The sequence below is a fragment of the Notechis scutatus genome, chromosome 5 (assembly GCF_049901735.1).
Source record: "Notechis scutatus isolate UNSWTSFEM ecotype Mainland chromosome 5, rNotScu1.2, whole genome shotgun sequence".
Lineage (NCBI taxonomy): Eukaryota > Metazoa > Chordata > Lepidosauria > Squamata > Elapidae > Notechis > Notechis scutatus.
The window spans coordinates 26,573,613-26,599,911 of NC_142013.1; the positions used below are offsets into that span (position 1 = coordinate 26,573,613).

The 26,299-nt window shown below is 38.1% G+C and overlaps 1 protein-coding gene across 1 annotated transcript in view; it reads left to right on the forward strand.

Moving 5' to 3' along the window:
• Nucleotides 1–11,951: 11,951 nt before the first annotated feature.
• IGSF11 (immunoglobulin superfamily member 11) overlaps nucleotides 11,952–26,299 on the forward strand; it is a 185,958-nt gene continuing 171,610 nt past the window's right edge. Inside the window, exon 1 of the mRNA XM_026681886.2 lies at nucleotides 11,952–12,683. Within this exon, the coding sequence (XP_026537671.2) occupies nucleotides 12,614–12,683 (70 nt within the window). The 5' untranslated portion in view covers nucleotides 11,952–12,613. The remainder of the gene's footprint in view (nucleotides 12,684–26,299) is intronic.

Here is a 26,299-nt window from a genome sequence, read left to right on the forward strand (position 1 = left end):
GGACTATAGTCATAACACATCTGGAAGGTGGCAAGTAGAGGAAAGCTAAGAGGAAGCATATTTCTATGTTTTCTACGCTTTTTAAAATACTAAATAATAATTGAATTTAATGAAGTGGAGCCAATCACTGAGAGTAAAACATTGTAGTATTGTAGTACATTTTTTTGGATCTGAGATCTCAGAAAAGGTTTTTAGTAAATATGCCCCAGCACTTATTATTTTTAAACCTACATTGAAACTGGCGCCCAAATCTATTTTTTTTCTTTCTTTCATTGGATGACAACTAATGCATTTTATAAGTTGCCAACAGATGGCAATATTGATATGCTTGAAGCTCTCATGTGTTCTTTGGCATCTCTTTTTTATTTCAGATGGCAGGAAGTTACTGTGAGAAAAGATTTCGTTGCTATTGTTGGTGAAATGGAAACCTGCACTGTAAGCAATATGCCATGATTGAATTTTTGCTGTGGTTGAATTTTTGCTTCAATTAAAGCTTCTCCAATTGAAATTCACTGATAAATGCAATTTGTTTATAGTGATGACTGGGTTGATATGAGACCTACATGTTGCAAGACCAAAAAAATATAAATAGGAAAAAGCTAACTTGTAAAATCAAGAACAATAGGGATGAACTATGAGAGAAACCAATGAGTTTTACATGAGAAAAGTTAAGGAATTTAACTTTTAACTTAAGAACAATGGCAAATCATTCTAAGAAATTGCTGTCAAGCTTGGCATTTCACAAAAATGTGTGGGTCATATTTGTTGATGTTTTTCAAAATAACACATCTTTGTGAAAGATGGGTTCCTCAATTGTTGTGTGCTATGGGAATTAAGACGAGGAATTTCTTCACAGCATTGTGACAATTTACAAAACTCAAGACTCATCTTTATGACCCAGAAACAAATAATTCATGGAATATCAACACAAAACTTCACTTGTGGAAAAATAATTGAAACCTAAATTTAGGCAGGAAACTCATAAGTACAGATTTTTGAGACACAGATGGTATTATTCACATGGATTTCTTGAAAATTGGTGCTATTATCAACTCAGAGCACTATATGCAACATCCAAAACTTAGAAAACAACAACTAAGAAGTATTTGGAAACACAGGAAAGAAATGTTGCTGTGACATAACAATGATAGATCTCATCTCAGCCATCAAGAAATCACTGCAAAGTTGGATCGTACAGTTTTGCTTTCTCTGCCATTCAGTCCAGACTTTGGGCCAGGCAAATTCTATACCTTATGCAGCTTCCACTATATACCCAGCGATTGGCGGTGGTGGCAATCCCCACCACCTGGAACGGGCCAAAAACAGGACATGCAGAGGCTGAAAACGGGATGCAAGAGGTGGCGATCGGCGCGGTGATCGGCAGCGGCAATAGGTGGTAGCAATCCCTGCAGCCTGGAACAGCTGATCGGTGGTATTCTGGGAGGCAGATCTGCCAATCAGCTGCTTGTGCTAAATCAGGCTGTGCTGAAGCTGACCAGGCTGTTTACTGTTTGCTGCAAGGAGGCAAATTGCTGGGAGGCAGAGGCAGATTTTTTTTTTCCTCCCCAAAAGCTAGGTACATCTTATAGTCTGGAGCATTTTATAGTGCAACAAATATGGTATAACTGCTGTAGGTAAATAGGGAGCAAACCTCAAGCTCTTTTGCACTGATGTCCGTAAGGAAACAGTCAAGATCAGAGAGCACCAGGGACTTTACAATTTAACCCTGAGTTACAGATATTCCCTTTTATTGGAACTCCACATTTTCCCTGATTGAAGCAATATCAGCCTTTACCTGAAGAGGTAGAAAGGACTGTCAGGACCTGGCTGAAGAGACAAAATTTTGTAATACCTTTTTCCTGTTTCATTTATTAAAATATCCTTCTTTAAAACAAAGTCACAGAAGTTGGAGAGACTGTTTTTATCCAATTCTTGTATATCTGGATACCTGTTTGCACACTGAATGACTATTTGTATTCATCTTGTAAAGTTTGAGATAGGAAGAATATAGGAGTGAGAGTACTGGAATATCAGCACAAAACTCAAATAATTTGTAGCACTAGAATTGTCTTCATTTCTTCCTCTACAGTAGCAGAGTTTGTTCAAGCATGACTTTGTACCATTTCTCTCCACAGACACATCGTGCCTCATTCTTGTTCCATTCCTTTGCCAAATCCTTGTGCTTTCAGTCTAAGTCTGAGCATCCTTCACATTCAGCCAATCTGTGGTGTGACTTGAGTATGCTAACATAAAGAGAAGAGTGCATTTCTTATGCCAAGCTAGTTCCACCTGCTGGCTCTCAAATGATTGAATCCAGCCATGAACAAGATATTTCTAGCAGGACTGTCATTATTGCTTGCAGTATCAGAGTGTACACATAAATCCACTGCTTTATGTTCTAGCTTTTACTTTATGACTTTTGCAACTATAAGGGGAAGGGATAGAGCAGGATAACTATATTCAGCCTAGCAGCATTAAAGATGCTATACCAACAAAGAAGGGTGCAACATTCTGAATATTCCCATGCAATTTCATAGCAATTTAATATAAATCTGTTCTTATTCTGACCAAGGACAAACAACGAACTCATCTGTCCTCTGGGAAATAGAATAAAGACCTAAAGTATTGCTCTTATTCTGCTTAGTCCATGCAAACGAAAGAAAAAGAATTGATCTTCAAGTCCAAACAATAGAAATTTAATAGCTTTAGATATTGATGTTATAAGTAAGGGTTAACAAAGCCTCTGATATTGATCAGCTATCCTGTGGCAGAAAGGAGGGAAATGTTTTTAAGAAGTCTAACTAACTTCAGCCATATTCTATAAAAAGTCAAGACCTTCAGAAAATGGAAGGAGAGAAATGGAGAAATGAAAGGTGAATGATTTTTGTTGCTACCATATCATAAATTAAAAAAAATGTTAAACTTACTAAGCCTACCACCATATTTCCAAGGCTGCTTAGTTCATCTCCAATTGCTGTATAATAAAAAGTGATCTGTTAAATGTCACAATTAAAATTGCAACTGGCTTGACCTGAAAATTCCATCATCTCTATTCTCTTGTGTTTAGGTATTGAAGATTTAATAGCTGACCAGTTGTTGTAAGGCTGCTATAAATGCTGATGCAATGAGAATGAGTCAACAGGGTATTGCCGCTTTGAGACTGAGTTTGGATCAGCAGGGTTATTGCCACTTTAAGAAGCTGTCTATATAAAGGCTGCCATGAGAGGGCATCTCTGGACTTCCGGTTTGTCGGCTTCGGCAACGACAGGGATTCACGATCCTGCATGATCCCTGTTGTGCTAGCTGTCTTGGTGCCTCCGATCCGGACGGGTTTGGAGGCTAAGGTTGCCCCGTAGAGGCAGCCGAAGATAGGAGGGATCCGGACAGGGGGTTTTGTCCTCGCAGACCCCTTCCCCACCGGCTTAACCCTCTTTTCTCAAGGCGGTGGAGCGGTGGTCAGCAATGGCCGCCACAAAGAAGCTGACAGCTGGATAAGATTGTGCTGGAGGAAGAAGGAGAAAGTTCTGAAGCGAAAGTTTTTTGGCTGAACTGGGACTATAAGATACAAGTAATATCCTGAAAATCCTGATTTTTTGAAAGACACTTTGTTTCCAGAAGAGATTTACAAGCGGCGAGTGAAAGTGCTTAAAGAGAAAGTTTACTCTCCTTCCACATGGATTTAACAAATGGATATTGAAAATCCTGCTATTTTACAGAAGGTACAAATTTAAAGCTTTCTGTTATAAGTGGGAAGGGAGAGGACAAAAGGAAAATTTTTATTAAGATTTTGTTGGAGGAGATGCCTGGAAGATTTTGAGATTGGAAGTTAATTGCAATAAGACTTTAAAATACAGATTGGGTTTTTTTTTCCCCTTGCCAATTGATATTACCCCAGGAAGAAAAAGTGTGAAGAACTTTGTGCTCTGTTTGGATTGTTTGATGACTTTGGGATTTTGGGGAATTGTTTCAAGCTTTGAATTATCTTGGTTGTTTTAAGAAGAAGAAGAAGAGAAAAAAGAAGAAGAAAAGGTTTATAATGGCTTTTTCTGTTGATGAACTGAGAGAGGAATATGGTAAAATAAAAAAAGAAGGTAAAGATGGTGTGAGAGAAATTTTTCGCTTTTTAGAAATGGCGCTTGCCACTTATCAACAAACACAACAATTAATGGAGGAGGAGGAGGAGGAGGAGGAGGAGGAGGAGGAGGAGGAGGAAGAAGAAGAAGAAGAAGAAGAAGAAGAAGAAGAAGAAGAAGAAGCCATCTTTAATGAGTCTACAAAGTTGATTAAAAAGGACATAAGACTTAAAAAACATTCAAGAAAGAGAAAAATAAGATGCAAAATCAATACAATGTTAGAAAGCAAAAGAAAAGAGAAATACAACAGAGAGGGGAAGCTAAGGGGGTAAAAAGACCAGATGGGATAAGATAGGAAGGAAGAAGGGGGAAAAAGCCACAAAGGTATGAAACAAGATGTGGAAAAGAAATCTTTTTTAGGGATAATGGGTAATGCATAACTTTGTTCCAAAATGTTTCTGCAAGATACATGATAGTATTGTAGTATTTGTATTAGAAATAGAAAATTAGAATTTTATAAGACTTAAGTAAAGATTAAAACATTAAAGGTTTAATAATGATAGATTTTAAGATTTAATAAAATATTAAAAGGAATGTTTAAAATATTTAGTTTAAGTATAGAGTTTAATTGACTATTGTGTGGATGTTTGTATGAACTTATTATTATGGTATTTGTTTTTGAAATAGATAATTGGAATGCTATGAGATCTAATGTTTAATTATATATTTAATTACTTTATGGATTTACTATTTTAGTAAGTAGAATGTACTAAGCAGAATTAGATAGGGAACTAGGTGTTACCTTAAATGTTAATTTAGGGGAGCGATGGAAAGGCATCATACTTCGATTAGTGATTTCAGGAGAATTTTTTTTTTCTAATATGAATGAGATAAATGGATAATTGGAAAAGAATGGACAAAAGATACAAATATAATGATTTAAATTAAGATGAAATAAATAAAATAGAATTAAGAAGAGTGGAAAGCGGGGAGAAGTTATAATGAAGATATAGAAGGGTAATAAGATAGGTAATGGCATATAAATTGAACATGAATTTAACTGAAGTCCATACAAAGAGAGGTAATCCGGGGCCAAGCTACTTTTTAAAAAGAAGTTTTATGTTTTTGTGTTTTGTGTGTGTATGTTTGATTGAGATTTAATAAAACCTTGGGAGAAAGCAAGAAGAATATTTGTAAACAAGGCAGAGGGAAATATGAATATGATGAGTATAAAATGGATAAATATAGAAGAAATGTAATTGAATAAGAGCAAAGAGAAATAATGAGAAATCTGCTAAAAAATATTTAAGTGGAAATGGGATATATTAGAATTATATTGTATAAAACAATGTTTTATATGCCTTGTAAAAATTTATAATGGAAAGAGGTTTAATGTCTTTAATGTCTAATGATGCTTTGTTTGTCTTTAAAATTAATAAAATTTGTTTCAAAAAAAAAGAGAGGGCATCTCTCTCTCTCCTTGTGTTCTATCTCCATTGTAGTTCATGCAGAGTAATGAAGACTGATTGCTTGCCTGGTATGTGCTTAACATTATTTTTATGTATATAGCAGTCTTGTATATAAACCACTATTAAAAAGGCAAAGCCTCTGGGCGCTGTGTTGTGCTCCTGGGTTGTCTCACAATAGTAGTCATGCTGCAAACACTCTGACATTTTGTTCTGTGATGGAATCTCCAACAACAGTTGGAGAAAATTGTGAAGCAGCAGAAATCTTACCTCTCTCAGAATCTCTGAAATCATTATCTGGCCATTCCCAAGAAAATGCAGTCAGATTGGGGAGGTTCTTGTAAATAGGCATGTAGCATTAAAGATATAAATTTGATCATCTCATGATGTCATCTTCAAAACTCTGTCAAAACTAAATATTGGCAACTCAAATATCAAGAAAAATATGAAAAAACCAATTAAAATGAAATTCAATACAAAATATAATGAACAACTGGTATTAGGAATATTGATAGCGACATGTCAATAATTGAGACAGTCACTTTCACTTTCTCTATTCCTGAAACTGCATATGGGAAAGAAAAAGGTGGAAGTACTGTAGAGAGCCGGGAAGATAATCTAGAAGCAAATATTCAAAAATATTACTATATGCAATGCTAAAGCACTTGTAACAAAGGTAGTATTAAAAAGAGATTTAGTCTGGCTCCTCCTTTACCACTGGAGTGTAAGGGAGGGGGGGGACACACAACCAAGCTTGCAAGGTTCTGCTATTATAGCCTAATGAACAATAAAATATAGTTGTAGTCTTCCCTTGGAGTTGATTTCAGGTCTGATCTACCTCATGTGGCTGACAGACATAAATGAAAAGAAATTCTGTGCACTGGATAAACCTGTGAACTTCCAAACCTATAGATCATTTCTGAATAGACTGGTGTGGAACATTCTATACTTGAAGAAGTGGCCGTCAATTGTTTAAGATAATTAATAGCCTTTTCAGGTTCATTACATTTCCTCACACTGGTTTCCAAGGTAAGCCAAATATTGCAGGATAAAGCCTGGTTGCCTGGCTGTAAGATGAACCTGGTGGAATGTTCTGCATTTCTGTACAACTCTGACGGGTAGATCTGGAAACAACATTTATTCTTTTCTTTATACTTCAAATTTTATTTCAATTCTACTTATACATATTTTCCCTCTTTATTCATTTTTGGTATGTGGTTTCTGACAATATATGCAACACATTTGCATACACGTATGCTGGTATTTCCCATGAATGCAATGATTTGAGGAAACGTTGGTTTCATCTGGAATTGGTAATTGTAGTTTTCGACAAGATGGAGATATTAGGTATATCTGTTTTCATCTGCAGGTCTTCCTTTTGTGTGGGATTGACTTTAAATTAAACACATCTGAATTTAATTCAAGGGTAAATTCAACAAGTGAATTAGAAGTATAGAAAAACTAGATATATCTTATGTGCTTGCTAAATATGGATTAGGTACAGTCTTACTAGTGTTATTAGTCATTAAGCTTCAATATTTCATAGAACTTCTATTAAAAACATGAACGAGAGATTTACCTAACTTCCTGATTTGGATTTTATCAGCTATTCTTTTATATGTGTAGGGGCTCATAATTTCAATTTCAGTGACAAATTGTCATCAAGCCTAACAGGAAACTGGGCCCATAAAGAATATGGCACAGTTAGTTACTATTGTCTCTTTGTGTTGAGTTGTAAATGTATTTCAGTAATCAATACACAGAATAATAGATAAATTGTTTCAGCAACAAGGCAATTCCTTGTCTAAAAAGAACATGTGGTTTAGATGCCAAGATATTTTCTAGCAGAGTGTTTTGTGAAATTTGGATGGCTGAATATATTTTATTGCTGTTATGCTTAGCTATTAAACTCAATATTTAAACATTTTCAGTTCCCATTCTTGCTGCCTGATGAAATCTCTTAGTCACATTTCTACAAGATTACATTATTTTAAATATTTAAATAGAAATGTAGTCTTTTGCAAAATGAAATGCCACTTCCTAATGTTTTTATATATCTAAACCTACATCTGTCTGCTGCAGGAATACCTTAGTACAGAGAAAGCTGGGAATTAAATTTGTCTTCTAGAAAATAAGTTATCTTTTGAATGACTACGTGTACCATGTGTGGATGTGCTCACTACATGTTCCCAAATTTTAAATCAAAGTTTAAAAGAAAATTTAAAAAAAATTCAACTCAGGTTAACTTCTGCTATTCATAATTGGGTTTGGTGATATGAGTAAAATTGAGTGCATGTATTTATTGGTGATGTGTTCTTTGCTGTCTGTTCGATGGCACTACAGCAAGTTGACCTTACATCTATAGGCAATCTGTTGGGAGGATAGTGGCAAGTGCAGTCGGGTCTTCAATCCATTTAGTGAAAGGGACCATACATTTATCCTTCCAATGCTGCAGTATCAATCTTATCTATAGTAAGGGCACGGAAAATCTATTAATGTTATCAGGCTGCTCAAATTCCAAGTACTAGATATGTAGTTCAAGAGAATATTATCCTCTGAAAATTTTAGCTTTTGTTGTACCGCTATATTTCTTTCTCCCAAAACTTAAATCAGTGTAGGACGTTGTAAAAGTATGTGTTTTAAATAAACATTGTCTTTATAAAATGCAGTTTCCTTTTCTATGCAGTCCCAGTGCTTTATCATTATCCATTGTTCTGCTGCTTTTATGTATTTCCCAATCATTAAAATGTGACCTATAGAAAGTAATTTAGCAAACTCTCAATAAAAGAAAAATATCCCATAGCTTTACTATAGGATGGCCAAGACTAGGCTTCTCAAGTCTGTGGGACTCTAGATTGGTTGAGACTACAGCTCCCAGAATGCCGAGCAAAGATGAATTGGGGAAGATGATAAAGATGGTCAGCATTCCAAGATCTTGTTCAATCTACTTCAACCTTGAAGACATAGCAAGATGTTATATATCCTCTTATTACATATACATGTTGATTTTATGTACTAAAATGGGAATGGTAGGTATGCCACCATGAGCATTTGAATGGAGGTGGAATATGAATCTGATACGTGTATGCAATTTATATTTTCTGTTGTATATTGGCTAGATAATTTATGCTGTACATTGGCTGGATACTTTACAGCCTCTGTAATTGTATTTTGGTAGCTATAACAACTGACTTGCAGATATATGTGGGAATGGGTAAAGAAAGGATATCCCAAAATGTTGCCTACTTCTGTAATCCTTCAATAATTCTTGTCCAGAGCCATTCCAGATATACAGGTACCCACCAGCAAAACTGAGTCTGTAAAAGAGGAAGCTTATCCAGATAAAATAGGATCCAAATATTTGAAGATTTAAATTCTTTAAATTTAAATTCTTTCCAACAGCAGTCCTATACAGATACCTTTAGAATAATCTAATCTGGATAGTATTAAGTTATGCAACATTTTTTTTTAATCTCAGAAAAGGGTTCAGAGCATTCAGGACTATAAACTTAGCATTTGTTTCAACTCCTTAAGGCAGCTGCATCTTTTCTCAGGGCCACACAAATGCTATGGAGGGAAACTGAAATCCTGGGAAAGATGCAGCTGCTATGAGGTGCTGGAGACATAAATTACATTTCACTCAGGCTGAATTCCAAAGGGCTGCAGAATTTTATCTACTACGTCAAATACATTTTTGGCAGATCTTTCTTCTCAAGGAAAGTGATGCCACTAAAATATCCATTGAATCATTGCAGTAGTGTCCACGTCAAGTAACAAATAACCTAGACATTTTGACTAGTAAGATATTTAAGTATGGGTTGGGAGGAGGCATTATTAAGTGAATCCACAGGCTTAAAAACTGCAGTCAAAGAGTACTCATCAACAGTTCCGTATCAATTTAAAGTGGCAGGTCAAGTGGGGTTCCATGGGGTCTGGAAATCTTCCACTCATGATTTAGATGAGGAGAGATGTATATCGTATTTGCAGATGACACAAAGCTACAATAGTTTTGAAGACAAAATAAATTTCTAAATTTTCTTGTTAGCTTCAATCAATCAGTTCAATTTACCGTGGTTGTAAACCTGTACACATGAGAGATATGTAAGAGAGAAGTGGGCTTAAAATATCAGAATGTGATTTAATTAGGAAAAAAAACCCTTCAGATGCACTGCTATAGGATGCGGGGATATGGGAAAAGGATGTCTGCATTGCAGTTTAATCTAAGATGAAGTAGTTTGATGGCTGCTAGAAAGGCAATGGCATTTTAGGTTGCATTAATATCATTTTCAAATCACAGGACATAATACTTTATCATATCTGTACTAGTCAGTCTCTTTGATTACTATGTCCAGTTAATTTCAGAGATTCTGTAACAAAGACGAGAAAGGTTAATAAGGATGATGAGGGGACTAGATACAACTTCCTTTGAATCCAGAAAACACAATTGTGACAGCAGATGATAGCACTTTTTAAATATCTGAAGGGGAGTCACACAGAAGAAGTGAAGATATGTTCTCTGCAACTGAATAATCTTGTTATAAAAGGCAGATCTAGATTGACTGTTAGGAACAATTTCCTAGCAATTTGATAGTGGAACCAATTTCTGAGAGACATGATGAACTCTCTTTTCTAATGGTAGAACAGACTTATCCAGCACTGCACATAGCCAGGGGTCATATGCATCTGTTTGGAGAGGGTTGCATAGGTGTTCCATTTATATTTCTACAAAGATAACTCTATGGCTAGGGGGCTTGGTTGTTCAACTTCATATTCTTTTGTTGTTTGAATACAACAAAAGAATATGAAGTTGGACAACCAATCAGTATTCAGGATGTACATCTCCACACAACGTGCAACTGGGATTTGGGAGGTGTCTGTGTCAGTCTTTCTGCAGCCATTTGCAACCTACACTTAACCATCAACTCTTTTGCAATGTAGGTATGAGGCACACCTACAGGCAGTTGTGGACAATTCTAAATCAGCCTTGAGACATGTTCAACTGGAGGCCTGACAAACATCTGTAGTTCAAATAAACTACAATTTGCTGGATTTATACATTCTAAAAAAAGAACAAACGATGCTTCACCTTTTCCTATGAGATTACATAGCCTCAGCTCTCACACATACCGTTATCATAATAAACAGTGTCAAATGTCTGTGAGAAATTCTGGTTGACGGGATCCATATAACAGAGTACCTTCATGGAAAGAAAGCATCTGATGTCAAACTTTACTCTTAACACATCTGATAGAATTTACATGTCAAAAATTTAAGGGATAAAGCCATTGTACCCAAGTTGGCTTTAAAGCTGTGTTTACATACCCTAATAAGCCATGCTGTATGTTTTTTTTTTTAGTATGTTTGGTTAACGTGAATCCATTCAGTAGCTTTGCTTACACTTTCATGCATAACTGAGGCCAGACTTATGGTTTATAAGTAAATAAAATAAAAGAGCCAGTTTGGTATAATGGCTAAGGCGCTGACTTAGAAAACAGGAGACTCTGAATTTAGACCAGTCTCTCTCAGGCCAATCCACCTGACAGGGTTGTTGTGGGAAAAGAGTAATGGCATTTTTATTTATTAAGGCTGTGCAGTGATAAGAGATTTGAAGGCAAATGTTATCTACCACATGTATGGGCCTGCACACAGCCCTGCTTGGCAATTCCATAAATGGAATGTATTTTTTTTGCTGGGATTTTCTTGTTGCTCTGAAGAATATGCTGAGAAAAGATGCAGCTACTTAAGGAGCTGCAGTGAAATTCTAGGTGAGTGTCTTGGCATATTCCCCCTTCTCTCCCTCCCCATTATGTCTTGCCCAGTTGTAGTTTCAGGTTGCATCGCTACACTAGACACCCTATTCGATCACAAGACTTTAAATAGTATCTGTAAGCAAGCTGAAGGCAAGTATACATGACTTGCACTTCCTTTCCTCTTTTGCATTTCTGACCACACCTGGAACAAGGATTTATGGATTTCTTTTCACTGTATTAACTCCACAAGGAGGTACATCTCCATGAATTTTTCCGAAGGGGAAATGCGTGCAACAATGATGGCCTCCAACGTTACATAAAGAAGAAACCTAGCATTGTAATCTGAAGTCTTTTCATCTCCCACCTTTTCTCCATTAGCATCCAAAGTAATCTTCACCGCTTCGGCCAAGAGTTCGCCACCACTTGGAACCCGCCGCACGCCCCTAGTGGGCTGGTGCGCGATGTCACAAAGGCGAATGCGGGTCCACCTTTCAAGCCTGCGCGTGATGTCAGAAGTTCATCGTTGCCAGGGATCCTGGGTTGCAATCCCGGGTCACTCTTCTAGGAGGGCTTTATACAAAGCAAGGAGAATTGTTCCAACTTCAGCAGTTTCTTTTAGCTCAGATAACCTGAGGAGAAAGACAGGAGGGGAACAGCCCCCTCCTCTCTTCTTTACACATATAGTTGACCGGGCCGCCAGTAAGCCGCCTCGGCAGCGTTGGGGCGGCAGCAACAGCAGAAGCGGAAAGAGGTGCCGGTTTGGGCAGGGAGCGCGCTTGAACTTTGAAGGCAAAAGGTGCAGACAATCAGTGGCCGGCCGTCTCGGAGGCGCGCGGGAAAAAGCCCGTGCCCCCCGCTGCGTCAAGAGGGAGAGCGGCCCAGCCCCCGCGTATTGAACCCCACCCCGGGGTAGCCCGAGCCAGACTGGCGGGGACGGCGGCGAGCGCGCGTGCTGTGGCCAAGGGAAGGCGGCGGCTCTTCTTCCTCACCGATTGCAGTAGCAGCACGGGGAGCCGCCAGGCTGCGCTCTCGAGCCGGCTCTCAGACTGGCTGCGGCCCCGGGCTGCTGGGCTCCGGAGCGCCAGAGCCTCCCGGGGAGCAAGCAGTGCGAGCGGTTGGTCCCGGGACAGCAGCAGCTGCTGCAGCGGGAGGAGCCGGAGCGGCTCGCTGCTGCAGCGGGAGCCGCCCCGGCTCGGAGCTCTGCCTGTCCGGGTTGCGGAGATAACACCTGGCGCCCCTCAAGCAGGGGTGGCTTCGGTAGGATTTCGGCGGCCAGAAAGACTCGCCGCCGCGGCTGCCCACACAGCTTCTCTCCGCGCCCGGCATGACTTGCAAGGGTTCATCGAGCTGGGCACTTTGGGTGGCCCCGTTGGCTGCGTTGCTGTCTTTGCGAGGTAAGGGAAACCTGAGGTGTGTGTGTGTGTTGGGGAGGCCAGAGGGTGCTGGGCGGGCGCCGGAGAAGTGGCAGAAACCCGGGAGGCACAAGTCGCCCATCTTTGTCTTCGGCAGTTTTATTCCCTGCGCTGGATTCGAACTCTCAACTTTAGCGCCAAGGAACGCGCTAGGCTGCCGCTCTGGGGTCGGCTGAACAGCAGCTAGCAGCAGCATGGAAGATGACACTTTTCCGAATAGCTTGCTCCCTTTGCTGACCGAGGAAGTTGCTAAAAAGTTGAGGGAAAGGGGTCCGGGTGGGTTGTTTCGCCTTATCCAAATATCACTAGACGCTATCCACCTTGATTATTTCGCAGAATAATCAGATTTTGTCTTTTAACACTCTATTCTGCCCAAGGAAAAAAAAGAATCATATGCATCAGAGAGTTATGGTAGAACCAGTTTCTGTCTGGACAGGAGGGGGGGGAATAAGTCCAATCAACTATATGATCTTTTAAGGAACGATCTCTCTAAAAGTGATATTAGAGAAATAGAAATGCTTTATTGAATTTGGCTCTCTCTTTTTCTAAATGCAGGAGTATAAAAGTTGATAGAGATACTATTTCTAGCAGGTGTGGAGAGCATTCACTGTTTTTCGTTTTTAGAAGTTGAATATAATTTTTTTAAACCCACAGCACATGGTGTTTGTATTTAACTTTATAAAACACTCATTTTCATGTCCCAAGATTCTTTTTCTCAGTTAAACGGCATATATTCTTAAACATGCCATTATTATGTTTGTTAAGTAAAATAAGTTCATGTTATTTTCTTATTCCTACATTTCATTTCCATTGCTCTAACTAAAGTAATAAAGTTTGTAAAACTTTCTACTTTGGCCTTGTAGAGTTTGTCTTGAAAGCATGCAAGACATATGATGCTGGAGAACTTTATCAGAAAAACAGAAATGCTATTTAGTAAAACTCTAGCAGTCAAATCTTCTTTGTACTGCAGAAGTAAGTCCTGTGAAGACCATGAGGAATCATAATATTCCCACATTTCTAAAGTTGAAGCCAGATTTTATCTCATAACTTACCTTTTTGTACAGCTTTTGTGCTCATTGTTTCCATTTTGCTATGACTAAATCTTGTGGTCACATTTAAAATATGTATTTAGTGGAATAAGTTATTTGTGCATAGTCCTTGCTCATTTTTTTTAAATTATAGATTTTAGTACAGGCATCTAGTGGCCCAGATGCATTCTGGAATTATTGTTTTTCTCTTGTGTCCTTACAATATTTTCATCTCAGTTTTCCTCCATGAATCTCTCCCCTTGTTTCTGACACTGTTCAAGGGTATCTTCAATATGTATAAAATATATTAAGCTTTGTTACTTTTAACCTTGGAGGGAAATCACATGACTGGTGGTGACTGGGAACAGAAGCAGTAGAGTTGGGATAGGAATCAGCAGCTCAAGAATGGGTGGTCAGCTGAGGGAAAGCTTATAATCAGTTAATTCAGTATTGACTGTTCTATTATTATTCAAAGACAATGGATTTGAAGTCACTGAGATTAAAAAATGTATTGCTTTATTTTAGTATTCCCATATGCCCATAGGACATGCAGTACAGTACAGATACATGGAATGCCTTTGTAGAAGAATAAAAAGCTGAACTCCAAGGACTTTTGCCACCCATTAATTTAAATAAATGGGATTTGAGTGTAAGTTGAGTGTTTAGGATCAAGGCTCAGTTTACAAAAACTTGGAGGTGCCTGGAAGCCACATCAAATGTCTAAATGAAGATAATTATGTCTATTCATTGCTTATGGTTCATCTTGATAAGTTTTAAAGGTCACGGTGGGTGTTTAGAGAAAATACATCTTTTATTCTCATTTTCTTCCTTTTGATCATGTGATTTAGTTATCCTGGCATGTGGTGTATTCATTCGGGTTGTTGACATTAGCGAAGCTTGAGGCCCTGCAATTAGGATCCAGATGCAGGACTCTGTCAGCTGCGAGGCAATTTGTTTTGTACATTTGCCAGTGCACCTTTTTCTATGCCTGTAACATTGTCTGTATTTCTGCTAGGGTTTTCTTAAGTACTTTGAAAAATTAGAGATCACTCTTGTAGCCAGTATTCCTAGTTTGGATATGAAACATGTCCACTTTTTCCCTTCTTATCAGCAAGCCACTGCTTCTTGAAGCATCCTTTGTTCCCTCAAAGTCAAGCAGGTATCATTTACTTCAAAATTTGGTTTCAAATAGTTGTAGCTCAAGGGAGTTGATGTAGGACATCCATATCAGTTCTATAGGCCATAAAAAACTAGCTTTGGATAACCTTTGGATATGTTATTTGAAACTGAGATTTGCCTTTGGAGCCAGGGGGCTTGTCCCATAGCAGTGCTGACTTGAATGCAGAGTTTGCATTAAACCGGAGCATCCAGTTCTCTGACCATTAACATGAAAGTAAGCCAGGTTAGTATTAGCTTACAGGTAGTCCTTGACTTACAGCCACAATTGAGCCCAAAATTTATGTTGCTAAGTGAGACAGTTGTTAAGTGAATTTTGTGGCCTTTCTCGCCACAGTTTTTAAGTGAATTACTGTATTTGTTAAGTTAGTAACATGGTTGTTAAGTGAATCTGACTTCCCCATTGACTTTGCTTGACAGAAGGTCAAAAAACATGGTCACATGACCCCGGACACTGCAACCGTCACAAATATGAGTCAGTTGCCAGGTGTCTGAATTTTGAATTTGTGACCATGGGGATGCTGCAGCAATCATAACTGTGAAAACAGTCCTAAGTCACTTTTTTCAGTGCTGTTGTAACTTTGAACAGTCAGTATGTGAATTGTTGTAAGTTGACTATCTGTACTGAGGAATTCTTAATGGAAACCAAGAATATTGTGCCAGAATTTTTGTGTGATAGGAGGAATACTTAAGCCGTATCACTCCATAAAACATATAACAGCATTAACCATTTCAGCCAGGGAATGATTATTTGTGTTGCACTGTTATAAGGCTAGGATTTTTTTATAACAGTTAAGAATATTATGTAAAAATGTTAGAAATATGTGAACACTGATCCTCTCTTCCACCAGAAATATTTTTTTCAGGTTTTCTTGTGACTGTTGAGCTTTCCAGTGGAAATAAAAGAAGTGTGCTTTGACTACTTAAGTATTGGCATGTATCTTTCAAAAAAGGAGGTTTGTAAATGACATGTGGGAAGTTATGCCCACATTACATGATACTCACAAACGTAATGCAACATAAGCTTTTGCTAATATTGTGTTGTAAAGGGATATGTAACTAAAATGGCAAAATTTGTGTGCAAGACATTGAAATGCTAGAATAGCAAGAGCAATGATTGTTCAATGAAGCAGATGTGGCCTTCAAATGTTTTCTAAATAGTACTGGATTTTGGATCTCAACATTGAGATTACAGAAAGTGGTAAATGTTCAATTTACCTTTGCTCAAAAGCCTATACTTTAAAGTGAAAAGTAAATATGATATGGGGATGATTAGACTCGAATGAAGTTGTATTATTCATCAAAGATAACTGATATTCAAGACCTTGACCCATGACAGTCATGGAAAAAAGATTACCTCATATAGTTATAACTGTTACTCAGTTTGTCAAAATGACAAGATAATTAGGACTTTGTGGGATAGATGCAGTGTGTGTGGAATTTTAGGCTGTATCCATGTATCATGTTAAGCAATTGCTCCACTTTATTCTATTTTGGTTATACCATTCCTCAGGTAATGTGTTTTGGGCATCATATTGGATCAGATTCTGAGAAGAACATTAGAATTACTAGGGGTCTAGAAGAGAGATTGAAGGAGTAGGTTAGCTCTGAAAATATTGAAGAGGGGTATGTCATTCTTTAAATGTCTGAAAATGTGTCTCATAAAAGAAAATAAAATTTTTTTTCTCATTCCAAAGTGGATAACGGTGTAAATTACAGGAGGACAGATTCTGACTGAATATTGGTGGGGAAATAGGCCCCTCCTCATAGAGAAATTCAACAGCAGAACTAATGACCCAGAAAGGTGATTGTCCCTCTGTATTTGATGTGTTCAGGTGAAGGCTTTAGACTTAGAGCTTTTTATTTGTTTTAATTTGGGTTCTGCAATGAGCAGAGGTCTGGATTCAGTGGCCTAAACTGTTCCCTCTTTGAATGTGATAGGCTGCCTATTTGTTGTATGAAAACGAGGAATGGATCATGCTGAGCCTTGAGCAGTGTGATAAATAATTTTGTTCCTTCTTGAAGAATGAAAAGTACAGCAAACTGCTTCTTCCCCATGTTACAACATGTACAGACTGCTGTGGTTTAGAGCTCCTTTGCTGTAGAATAGGAGCTGAATGACAAAAGAGAAACATTAGTAAAACATTATCCACATGTGGGGACAAGTGAGAGAAAGATTCTTTGTGTTATGACACATTATCTGTTTATTTCATTTTGCATCTTTGACACAAGTATGTAATCTGCAGTTTTTACATCATGATCTCACAATGTGCATAGTGTCATGTTGATATCATTGTGGCTTTTAATACATGCTTATGTTTTTGAGTATATTGGACCGCATAATATATTAGAATTTAGAAAGTGGATTAGTTTCTACTTGGACAGGTGAGATTTGCCATTGCTTTAAGAAATGTATTTACTTAGTTCAGTTGGCAATTCATTCATAAACAAGTCTGAATGGCTGAAACTTTAAAAATGGCAATGCATACAGATAATAAAATTCAGAGGGGGAGCAAAAATAAAGCATATATACATGTATTCTTCGAACAAAGATAATAGTTTAATATAAATATTAACATATGAACACATCATCTTGGCCCAATGCTGAAGGGAAGAAGTGGATCTTCAAGATAATTCTAAAAGCCAGTATTTCCAAAATCCAGCCATCTGGATTTTGGAAAGAGCTACCGCCATGGGAGAGGCACTGAAATAGAGAAGGCACGCTACTAGATGGTACCATACAACATGTGGAATCTGGAACCAATCCTTATTAGGAAGGCAGGAGAAATTGGTGCTGGGGACCTTCAAATATTCTAGTCATATGCTTCACATGAAGAGTTTTATTGAATATATCTAATAGCTTTTATTCACCCAGATGTCTGTTAAGACAACCAGTTTAGCTTGTGCAGAAGTGGTATTGCCTGGAGCATGGGTCCCCAACCCCTAGTCTTTGGATCAGCACTGGTCCACGGCATGCCAGAAACTGAAGCCTTATCAGCGGGATTCAGGCACCATGCAAAACCACACTCCCTCCAGTCCATGGAAAAATCTGTCTCCACAGAACCGGTCCCTCGTGCCCCAAAGCAGTGTTGGGATTCAATTTTTTTTTACTACCGGTTCTGTGGGTGTGGCTTATTGGGTGTGGCAGGGGAAGGATATTTAACATCTCCAGTCAGAGGTGGTATTTGCCGGTTCTCAAACTACTCAAAATTTCCGCTACCAGTTCTCTAGAACTGGTCAGAACCTTCTGAATACCACCTCTGCCCAAAAGGTTGGAGGCTGGTGGCCTAGGGGCCTGGTTAACTGTTGACTTCCATAGTATCTGTCTGGCTGTTTGATCTTGCAGGGTTGGCATGCTCCAGGTCCCTTCAATTAAACAATGTCATGTTTTGGGGCCCCAGAATGTACCTATAGCAGAGCCTGCCCTCTGAAGTGAGGTTTCTTCTGAAATCTGGATAGCTCTATGCTGCTACTATTTAGAAGAGTTGTGAAGATGTGGCTCTTCACCCAGGCCATTGGTGGGGGAGAATGTCCCCTTGGTTCATTTCTATGGGGCCTGTCATCTTGCCATTTCCAATCTTTTATCTCCACCTCCTTTTTAATTGCTTTTCTTGTTATTTCTTTGTTTTGATGGTTTAAGCTCCCTCTAGTTTTGGGAGTTGAGTGGCATTTAAAAGTATTAAAAAATAAACCCCAAGGCGTGTGTGTTAACTTACTAGCACTGCTGTACTCTGAACCAGCTGTAGCTTCCAAATTTTAATTTAATGGATTTTAAATTCAATTTAACTATTTTCCATCAAAGTTACATGCCATCAAATTATTAGTGACAATATATTGTGGCTTACCACAACAAAACCATCATAATAATAACAAAATTACATTAAAATTATAATAACATTAGACAGCATAAAAGTATATTTATTATCACAGCCAGTTTGGTATAGTGGTTAAGACATCAGGCTAGAAATAGGGAGAGTGAATTCTAGTCCTGCCTTAGGCACAAACCCAGTAGGGTAACCTTGGGCTAGTCACTTTCTCTTAGCCCTAGGAAGCAGTCAGTGGCAAACCACTTTTGAAATTTGCCAAGAAAACCACAGGACCTTTTTTGGCAGTCACCAAGAATTAACAACTCAAAGACACACAAACATACAAGATGTGTTTATTAATAGCATTCAGCTATTATTATTATATATTATATAATTATTCAGTGCATAATTGTTTCCAAAAGACCTTTCTGTCTTTATTACCTTCTGGAAGGCCAATGTGAAGGAATAGTCTTGCTTCTGAAGTGTGTTGAACTATATTTTATGATTGTAGGTCTCACTTTAGAAAATTAGGGAACCATAAGTAGCTTATCTGAGGAAGATTTTCTTAGTGGTGATGGGTTTCAATGGTAGTTGAAAGGACCTGAATGGCCAGCAATGTAGGGCTTATAAATCAGAACTATCCCTTTAAGTTCTATCCAGAAACAAATAAGTAACCAGTGCAGGGGTGTAAACGATGTCAGTTAATATACAACCACTGCACTTAGGATTGATTAGTATATAATTATGTGATGGTTCTCAGTTATTGTAGGCAAGTCCTTGAGTTCCATGAAGGGCTGCACCTGAGCATCAACCAGAGCTAGGCAAAGGGCTTATTGGTCATAGCTTCTACCTGTTTATCTAGCAACAGTTGTGAATTCAGCAGGACCAAAGTATAGACTTGCTCCCTCAAGGGCATTAATACCCATTCGAGAAGTTACCAAAACCCACAATGAATGAACAGTAACTAGAATTGAATTACAGCCTGTTTCATCTCATCTAATCTTAAAACATATTTAGAAGGCATTTCTCTAGGTACGTGGGGGTGTAGAGAGTGACAACAGCAGATACTACTGACTATCATTAGCATATTGAAAGTACCACAACTTGAACTATTGGATGACTTCTTCCACTGGCTTCATATAAATTTACATATTAAATTTTTTGTTCCTGTAACCTTTAATTGGGCAAAACGGTGCATATAGGACAACAATTTTTGAGCCAAGATACCCGAAATGGACAGATAGTGTCCAAAATTTGGACCCATGATTCTGTGAAATTGAAATTTGGCAAATTTTATAAAGCATTTTATGATATAAACATTATCATAAAACAGTGTAAGACACAATGCAAAATTTATTTATTTATTTAAAACATTTATATAGCAGCCCACTTTGTAGAAAGTCTGATTGGCTCCTAATCAAAAGTTTAAATACATAAAAGCCATATTAAATCTATTAAAACCAAATATATAAAAACAAAAATCTGATACCAAGTCAAACTTCTGATGTGCAGTCACTTCATCTTATCCCAGCACTTAGGGGAAAAGCCAGTATTTGGGGAAAAATCTTTATGGAATGATAGGAAGATAGAGGCCTGCCAAACTTCAGAGAGAAAGGTGTTCCATAGGACAGTGGGTGCCACAGAAAAGACATTTTTCCTAGTTGTCATAAAACATTTACTGTACTTACTTTCAACAGTGGTATACAATTCAACATGGACTGTTTTCAAGGCAGATTCATCTCTGATTGTATCCCAACTTTTCCACAGAAGCCAGTACATTAGAAGTTGTGTTATTGATAAAGGCATTGCCAACTATGATAAATATATTTGAAAAAATGACCCAACAGGACATGAGTTGTCTCGTATGCTACTAAAACTCTTATATTTAGGAACTTGAACTGGGAAAAATGATGTAATCTTGAGGCAAAACATTTTCAACCAAGTTACCTCAAATGGGCTAACTTACAGAATGCTTCAAAATCTGGGACCCATGATTCCTGTGGAATTGAAATTTGGCAAATCATGTAAAATATTTTATGACAAAAATTATCATAAAGCAAATTATCATAAAACATTTTCTATGGTCTGCTCATGATGTTTGATTGTGCTGTACAGTTCAACATGGACTGCTTTCAAGGCAGATGCATCTCTGAATATCTCCATGATTTATATTAGAAGCTCTGCCATTATTGAAGGCATTGAGGACTCTGGTAGGGCAATATCTCTGAAATGATGACTTAAGAGAGAGAAGACTAACTTTATGGAACTCCTGAAGAAAGTGACTATAGGCTGACCTTCAACTGCTCTTGATTGGAATTTAGAATAGAATAGAATACCTTTATTGTCATTGCATTCTACAAATACAATGAAATTTGAAAGCTACTCCAGCACAGTGTCCCAAACACCACATCACAATCACACTAAAGAGTATTTAAAAATTAAAATAATTAAAATAATAATTAAAAACCTAGTCTAAAACCTATCTAAAACATATAGCAAGTTAGATAGTTTAAAAATGCCACTATATACATAGGGCTAAATCACATATGCATTGTTTGATTCAAGACAATTATTGCCTTGGAAAAGAAACTGTTTCTCAGTCTATTAGTCCTCATTTTAAGACACCTATAACGCCTCCCTGATGGTAACAGTTCAAAATATGAATGTCCAGGATGAGAATGGTCTGTGGAGATTTTTAGTGCTTTAGAGAGGAGTCTGGTCTTCACAATCTCTTCCAAAGAAGAAAGAGAGCAACCAATGATTTTTTGTGCTGTGTTTATAACTCTCTGGAGCATCTTTTTATCCACTGCAGAGCATCCAGCACACCACACCGTTACACAGTATGCCAAAATGCTCTTGATGGTAGAACGGTAAAAAGTAACCAGCAACTTCTCACCCAGACCACTCTTTTTCAGCAGCCTCAGAAAGTGCAGGCACTGTTGGGCCTTCTTTGCAGTGGCCATAGTGTGGACTGACCAAGTTAAGGTTGTCAGAAATATGAGTTCCTAGAAATTTAAAACTGTGAACTCTTTCCACACAGTCTCCATTAATATATCATGGGAGAGGCTCTGCTTTGCATCTTCTGAAGTCTATAATCAATTCTTTGGTCTTTTTGATGTTCAGGGTGAGGTTATGACTCTTGCACCATAAGACCAGTCTGAGAACCTCTGACATACAGGCCGTCTCGTCTTCTCCTGATATGAGTCCCACCAACATGGTGTCGTCTGCAAATTTTATTATAGAGTTAGTGGGACAAAAGGGAGTGCAGTCATAGGTGTAGAGTGAATACAAAAGGGGGCTCAGCACACAACCCTGTGGAGAGCCAGTGCTGAGAGCAAGAGTGGAGGAAAAATAGCTGCCAATCCTAACAGTTTGGAGTCAGTTAGTAAGAAAGTCCTTTATCCAACAACAGATGTGAGAGGAGAGGCCCATTTCTAGCAACTTCTTCATCAGTATATCTGGAATGATGGTATTAAAAGCTGAGCTGTAATCAACGAAAAGCATCCTTACATAGCTCCCACTATGCTCCAGATGGTCCAGTGCAATGTGGAGAGCCATGGCAGTAGCATCCTCTGTGGATCTGTTATTCCGATAGGCAAACTGGTATGGGTCAAGGTTTGATGGGAGGCAATCCTGTATATATTTTAAGACCAGTCTTTCAAAACACTTCATAATTATGGGTGTGAGAGCTACTGGTCTATAGTCATCTAAAGTATCAGGAGACGGCTTTTTGGGAACTAGAATAATAATGGAAGTTTTGAGACAAGATGGAACAATGGCTTGTGTAAGAGAAAGGTTAAAAATATTTGTAAACACACCTGCGAGCTGGTCAGCACATGCTTTGAGTACCTTTCCAAGTATCCCATCAGGGCCACCAGCCTTTTTCACATTCACTGCTCTAAGCACCTGCTTCACATCATACTCTTGTACTGTGAACAGTTGAGTAGCGGTGGTTTGTAGAGGCGCAGTGTGTTCGAAGACCTATTCAGTTCGAATCGGGCAAAGAAGCAGTTCAATTCTTCTGCCAGTGATGCGTCCTTATTGATCGATATGGGGTTGCTGCCCCTGTAATTAGTGATGTGTTTAATTCCCTGCCAAGCCCGTCGTGGATCATTATTTGTGAAGTAGTCCTCAATCTTCCTTTTATAGTCCCTTTTTGCCTCCTTGATGCCCCGCCTCAGTTCCGCTCTTGCCTTGTTATACCAAACCCTGTCCTCAGACCTGAATGCCATATCACGTGTCTTGAGAAGTAATTGCACGCCCTTGTTCATCCAGGGCTTTTGGTTTGGAAAAATCTGGATGCGCTTATTCACAGTAACCGTATCCACACAGGTCAAAATGTAAAACAGTACAGTTTTTGTATATTCCTCCAAATCCTCTTGTTCAAATAAATTCCAATTAGTATTTGAGAAACAATCCTGTAGCTGATCAAGTGCTCCCTCTGGCCAGATCTTGATGAGTTTGATTTCAGGCTTAGTTTTCCTTCTGAGGGGGTTGTATGATGGTATAAGGAACAGTGATAAATGATCCGAAAGTCCCAGATGTGGAAGGGACACTGCTTTATATGCACACTTTACATTAGAATACACATGATTAAGTGTGATGTTTCCCCTGGTGGCACATGTCACATACTGAGTAAATTTGGGAAATACAGTCTTTAAGCATGCCTTATTAAAATCACCAGTTATTATATGAGCTCCATCAGGATAAGCCTTAAGTTGTTTATTTATTGTAATATGCAAATATGCAAGTGCAGTACTAATATTTGCATCAGGAGGTATGTAAACAGCTGTAAAAATCACCACTGTCAGTTCTCTAGGTAGATAGAAGGGTCTGCACATGACTGTCATCACCTCTAAATCAGGAAAGCAGTATCTGTTTATAGCACGGCTGTTGGTGCACCAGTTATTATGCACGTATAAACAAAGTCCACCTCCTTTAGTCTTACCAGAGTCCTTATTACGGTCTTGTCGGTGGATGGTACAACGTGCCAGTTGTAGTGAGGCATCGGGAATAGCTGAGTGAAGCCAGCTCTCTGTAATAACTATCACACAGCAGTCCTTTATCGTGTGATTACTTGCTGCCATCAGATTAATCTCATCCATTTTATTGAGGAGTGACCGAGCATTTGAGAGAAAGATCCTTGGCCATGATGGTTTGTGTGGCTGTATTTTTAAGCTAGTTAAAACTCCTGCTCTGCAATTTGGCAGTTCAAATCTCACCAGGCTCAAGGTTGACTCAGCCTTTCATCCTTTCGAGGTTGGTGAAATGAGGAGCCAGATTGTTGGGGCAATATGCTGACTCTGTAACCGCTTAGAGAGGGCTGTAAAGAACTGTAAAGCGATATATAAGTCTCAATGCTATTGCTATTGCTGTTATCTACTGAGATAGAAATGGAACATTGTGCCCCAATCTCCAATTCCTGAGGTAGTCCAGGAGGATACCTTGATTAATAGTGTCAAGAGTTGCAGAGACATCTAAATGAGCCAAGGGATATGCGTTCTTCAGCTGAATCCCTACCATGTACTCAGCAACCTAAAGGAAAAATCTAAGTAATACTTAAAAAATACCTATGGCCCTAGAGAATCTCTCTTAGGGAAAGGTGTACTGTAGCCTTCTTCAAATGCTTCTTTCAATGTTTCTTGCCATCTGGACCGAGGAGTTGTTTATAAAATAAGATGGCAATGTACCTGTTTTTTATTTCTTGACTTAGCACAGCCTCTCACATTGTGAGATACCAGGGATGTGATATATTCACCTGTCCATTTCCTTAAGTCCCCAGACCAAAAAGAATTCCAGATAACCAGACAGATAATACCCCACTTGGCATTGTAGACACTGTTCAGGACTGAGCAAGACTGGGGTAATTTTCTTGGCAAAATGGTAAACAAAACAATAATGGATGCCAAACACAAGATCTTCCTGGACATCCCTTCCTATGAGGGGATTTATTACCCTAAACAAGGCAGCTGGTTGATAGACGGTCAATGCAACAAGGGAGGAGACATAGTGATACTTTGCTTCTCTTATTATGCTGATGTAGATTTGAACCTGAGCTTTTACCATGCTTGATAAATTCAATTTTGGACTTTCCCCTGCTATACCAAGCTTGTTTTTAATGATTTGTGTTTTGGAACTTCTTGGAAAATCAACATGTGCTTTTAAGATCAGGAACAGAAAGCACTTATTCAGAGGGCAAAGTCACTGAAACATCCTGTCAAATGTTTGGATATTCATCAAGGATTGTTTAGAAATCCTGTGGATTCCTCAGATTCCTGGGACAAGTGGTATTAATGGGTCCTTACTCTGCAGAGGTCTCAGGTGGCAGTTAAACTTAATTGTACCAAGAAGTTAATCTGACCACAGCAGTGGATAGGACATAAAGCCATCCATGTTAGGTCACCAGTCAATCACTGAGACAGAGACATGATCTCTGTATGACTTCCTGTATGAGTTAGACCAGAGATTATTTGGTAATCTGAACTTTGAAGCTTTGCCAAACTGGGCAAGATGTATAGACTGAGGACACACATCAGAAGACGAGAGGATCCCAACACTATCCTAAAGACCAGATCAACAAGCTTGGAAAGGGAGTCCACTGAACAGTATGATGGTCAATATACAGTACCTGAAATACTGATTTATGAATGTTTATATACTCTGCTTTAAATGGATATTGCAACAGGTGGCAGGACCTAGATGATATTGGTTGATCTCAGAAATGCTGAACAGGATCAGATCTGGTTAAAATTTGGTTAGGAGACTACCATGAAATTTCAGAGCTGTAGTCTGAGCTTAAAAATTAAGCTGTATCCCTGAGGAAGTGGTAAAATGATTGTCATTTTTTTTACAAAAATACATGGAAATATCCATGTCATCACTGATAACTCTAGGAAAACATCATCATTTTAAAAGGGGGTGGGGAACCATCTGTTTTATCAAAACTTTCTTGACCATTATTCTTTACAGTGCAGCAGAACAGATGTATACTTCCTTTTGTCTATATAAGTCATTCGATGTCTATGTTAGTGGAAAAATAATTGCATAATCTCGGGGGGGAGGGTTTCGTCTAATATTTTCTAATTATAAACCATTGCATTCAGAATGACATTGGTCTATGTCTACCTGATCCAGGCTGCTGTACTACCTATATTTGCTGTTTTTTAAACTAGCAATAATTTGGACCAATGCATGTAAAGAATAATGCTCAAGAAAGTTTTGATAAAACAGATGGCTTCCCCCCTTTTAAAATGGTGATAATTTTTTGTTTTTTAATTTGTTTTTTGTTTTCCCAAATTTTGTTCTATTGTACTTTACAAATTATTTGATTCTTTTTGTTAGTTTTTATTGTTTTTTTATTTTTATTTTTTGTTTTAATTGTGGTTTTACATTGTGTAAGCCGCCTCGAGTCACCATGGATGAATAGGCAGCAATATAAGTTAAATAAATAAATAAATAAATAGTTGGAATAGAATATAGGAATCCACTCAGCTTTTAACAAATGTATAATATTACAATTGTGTAATATTATATGCCTTTTTTGGTATTCTCTTTTCCTTTTCCAGAGCTGCATGTATTGAAAAAACAA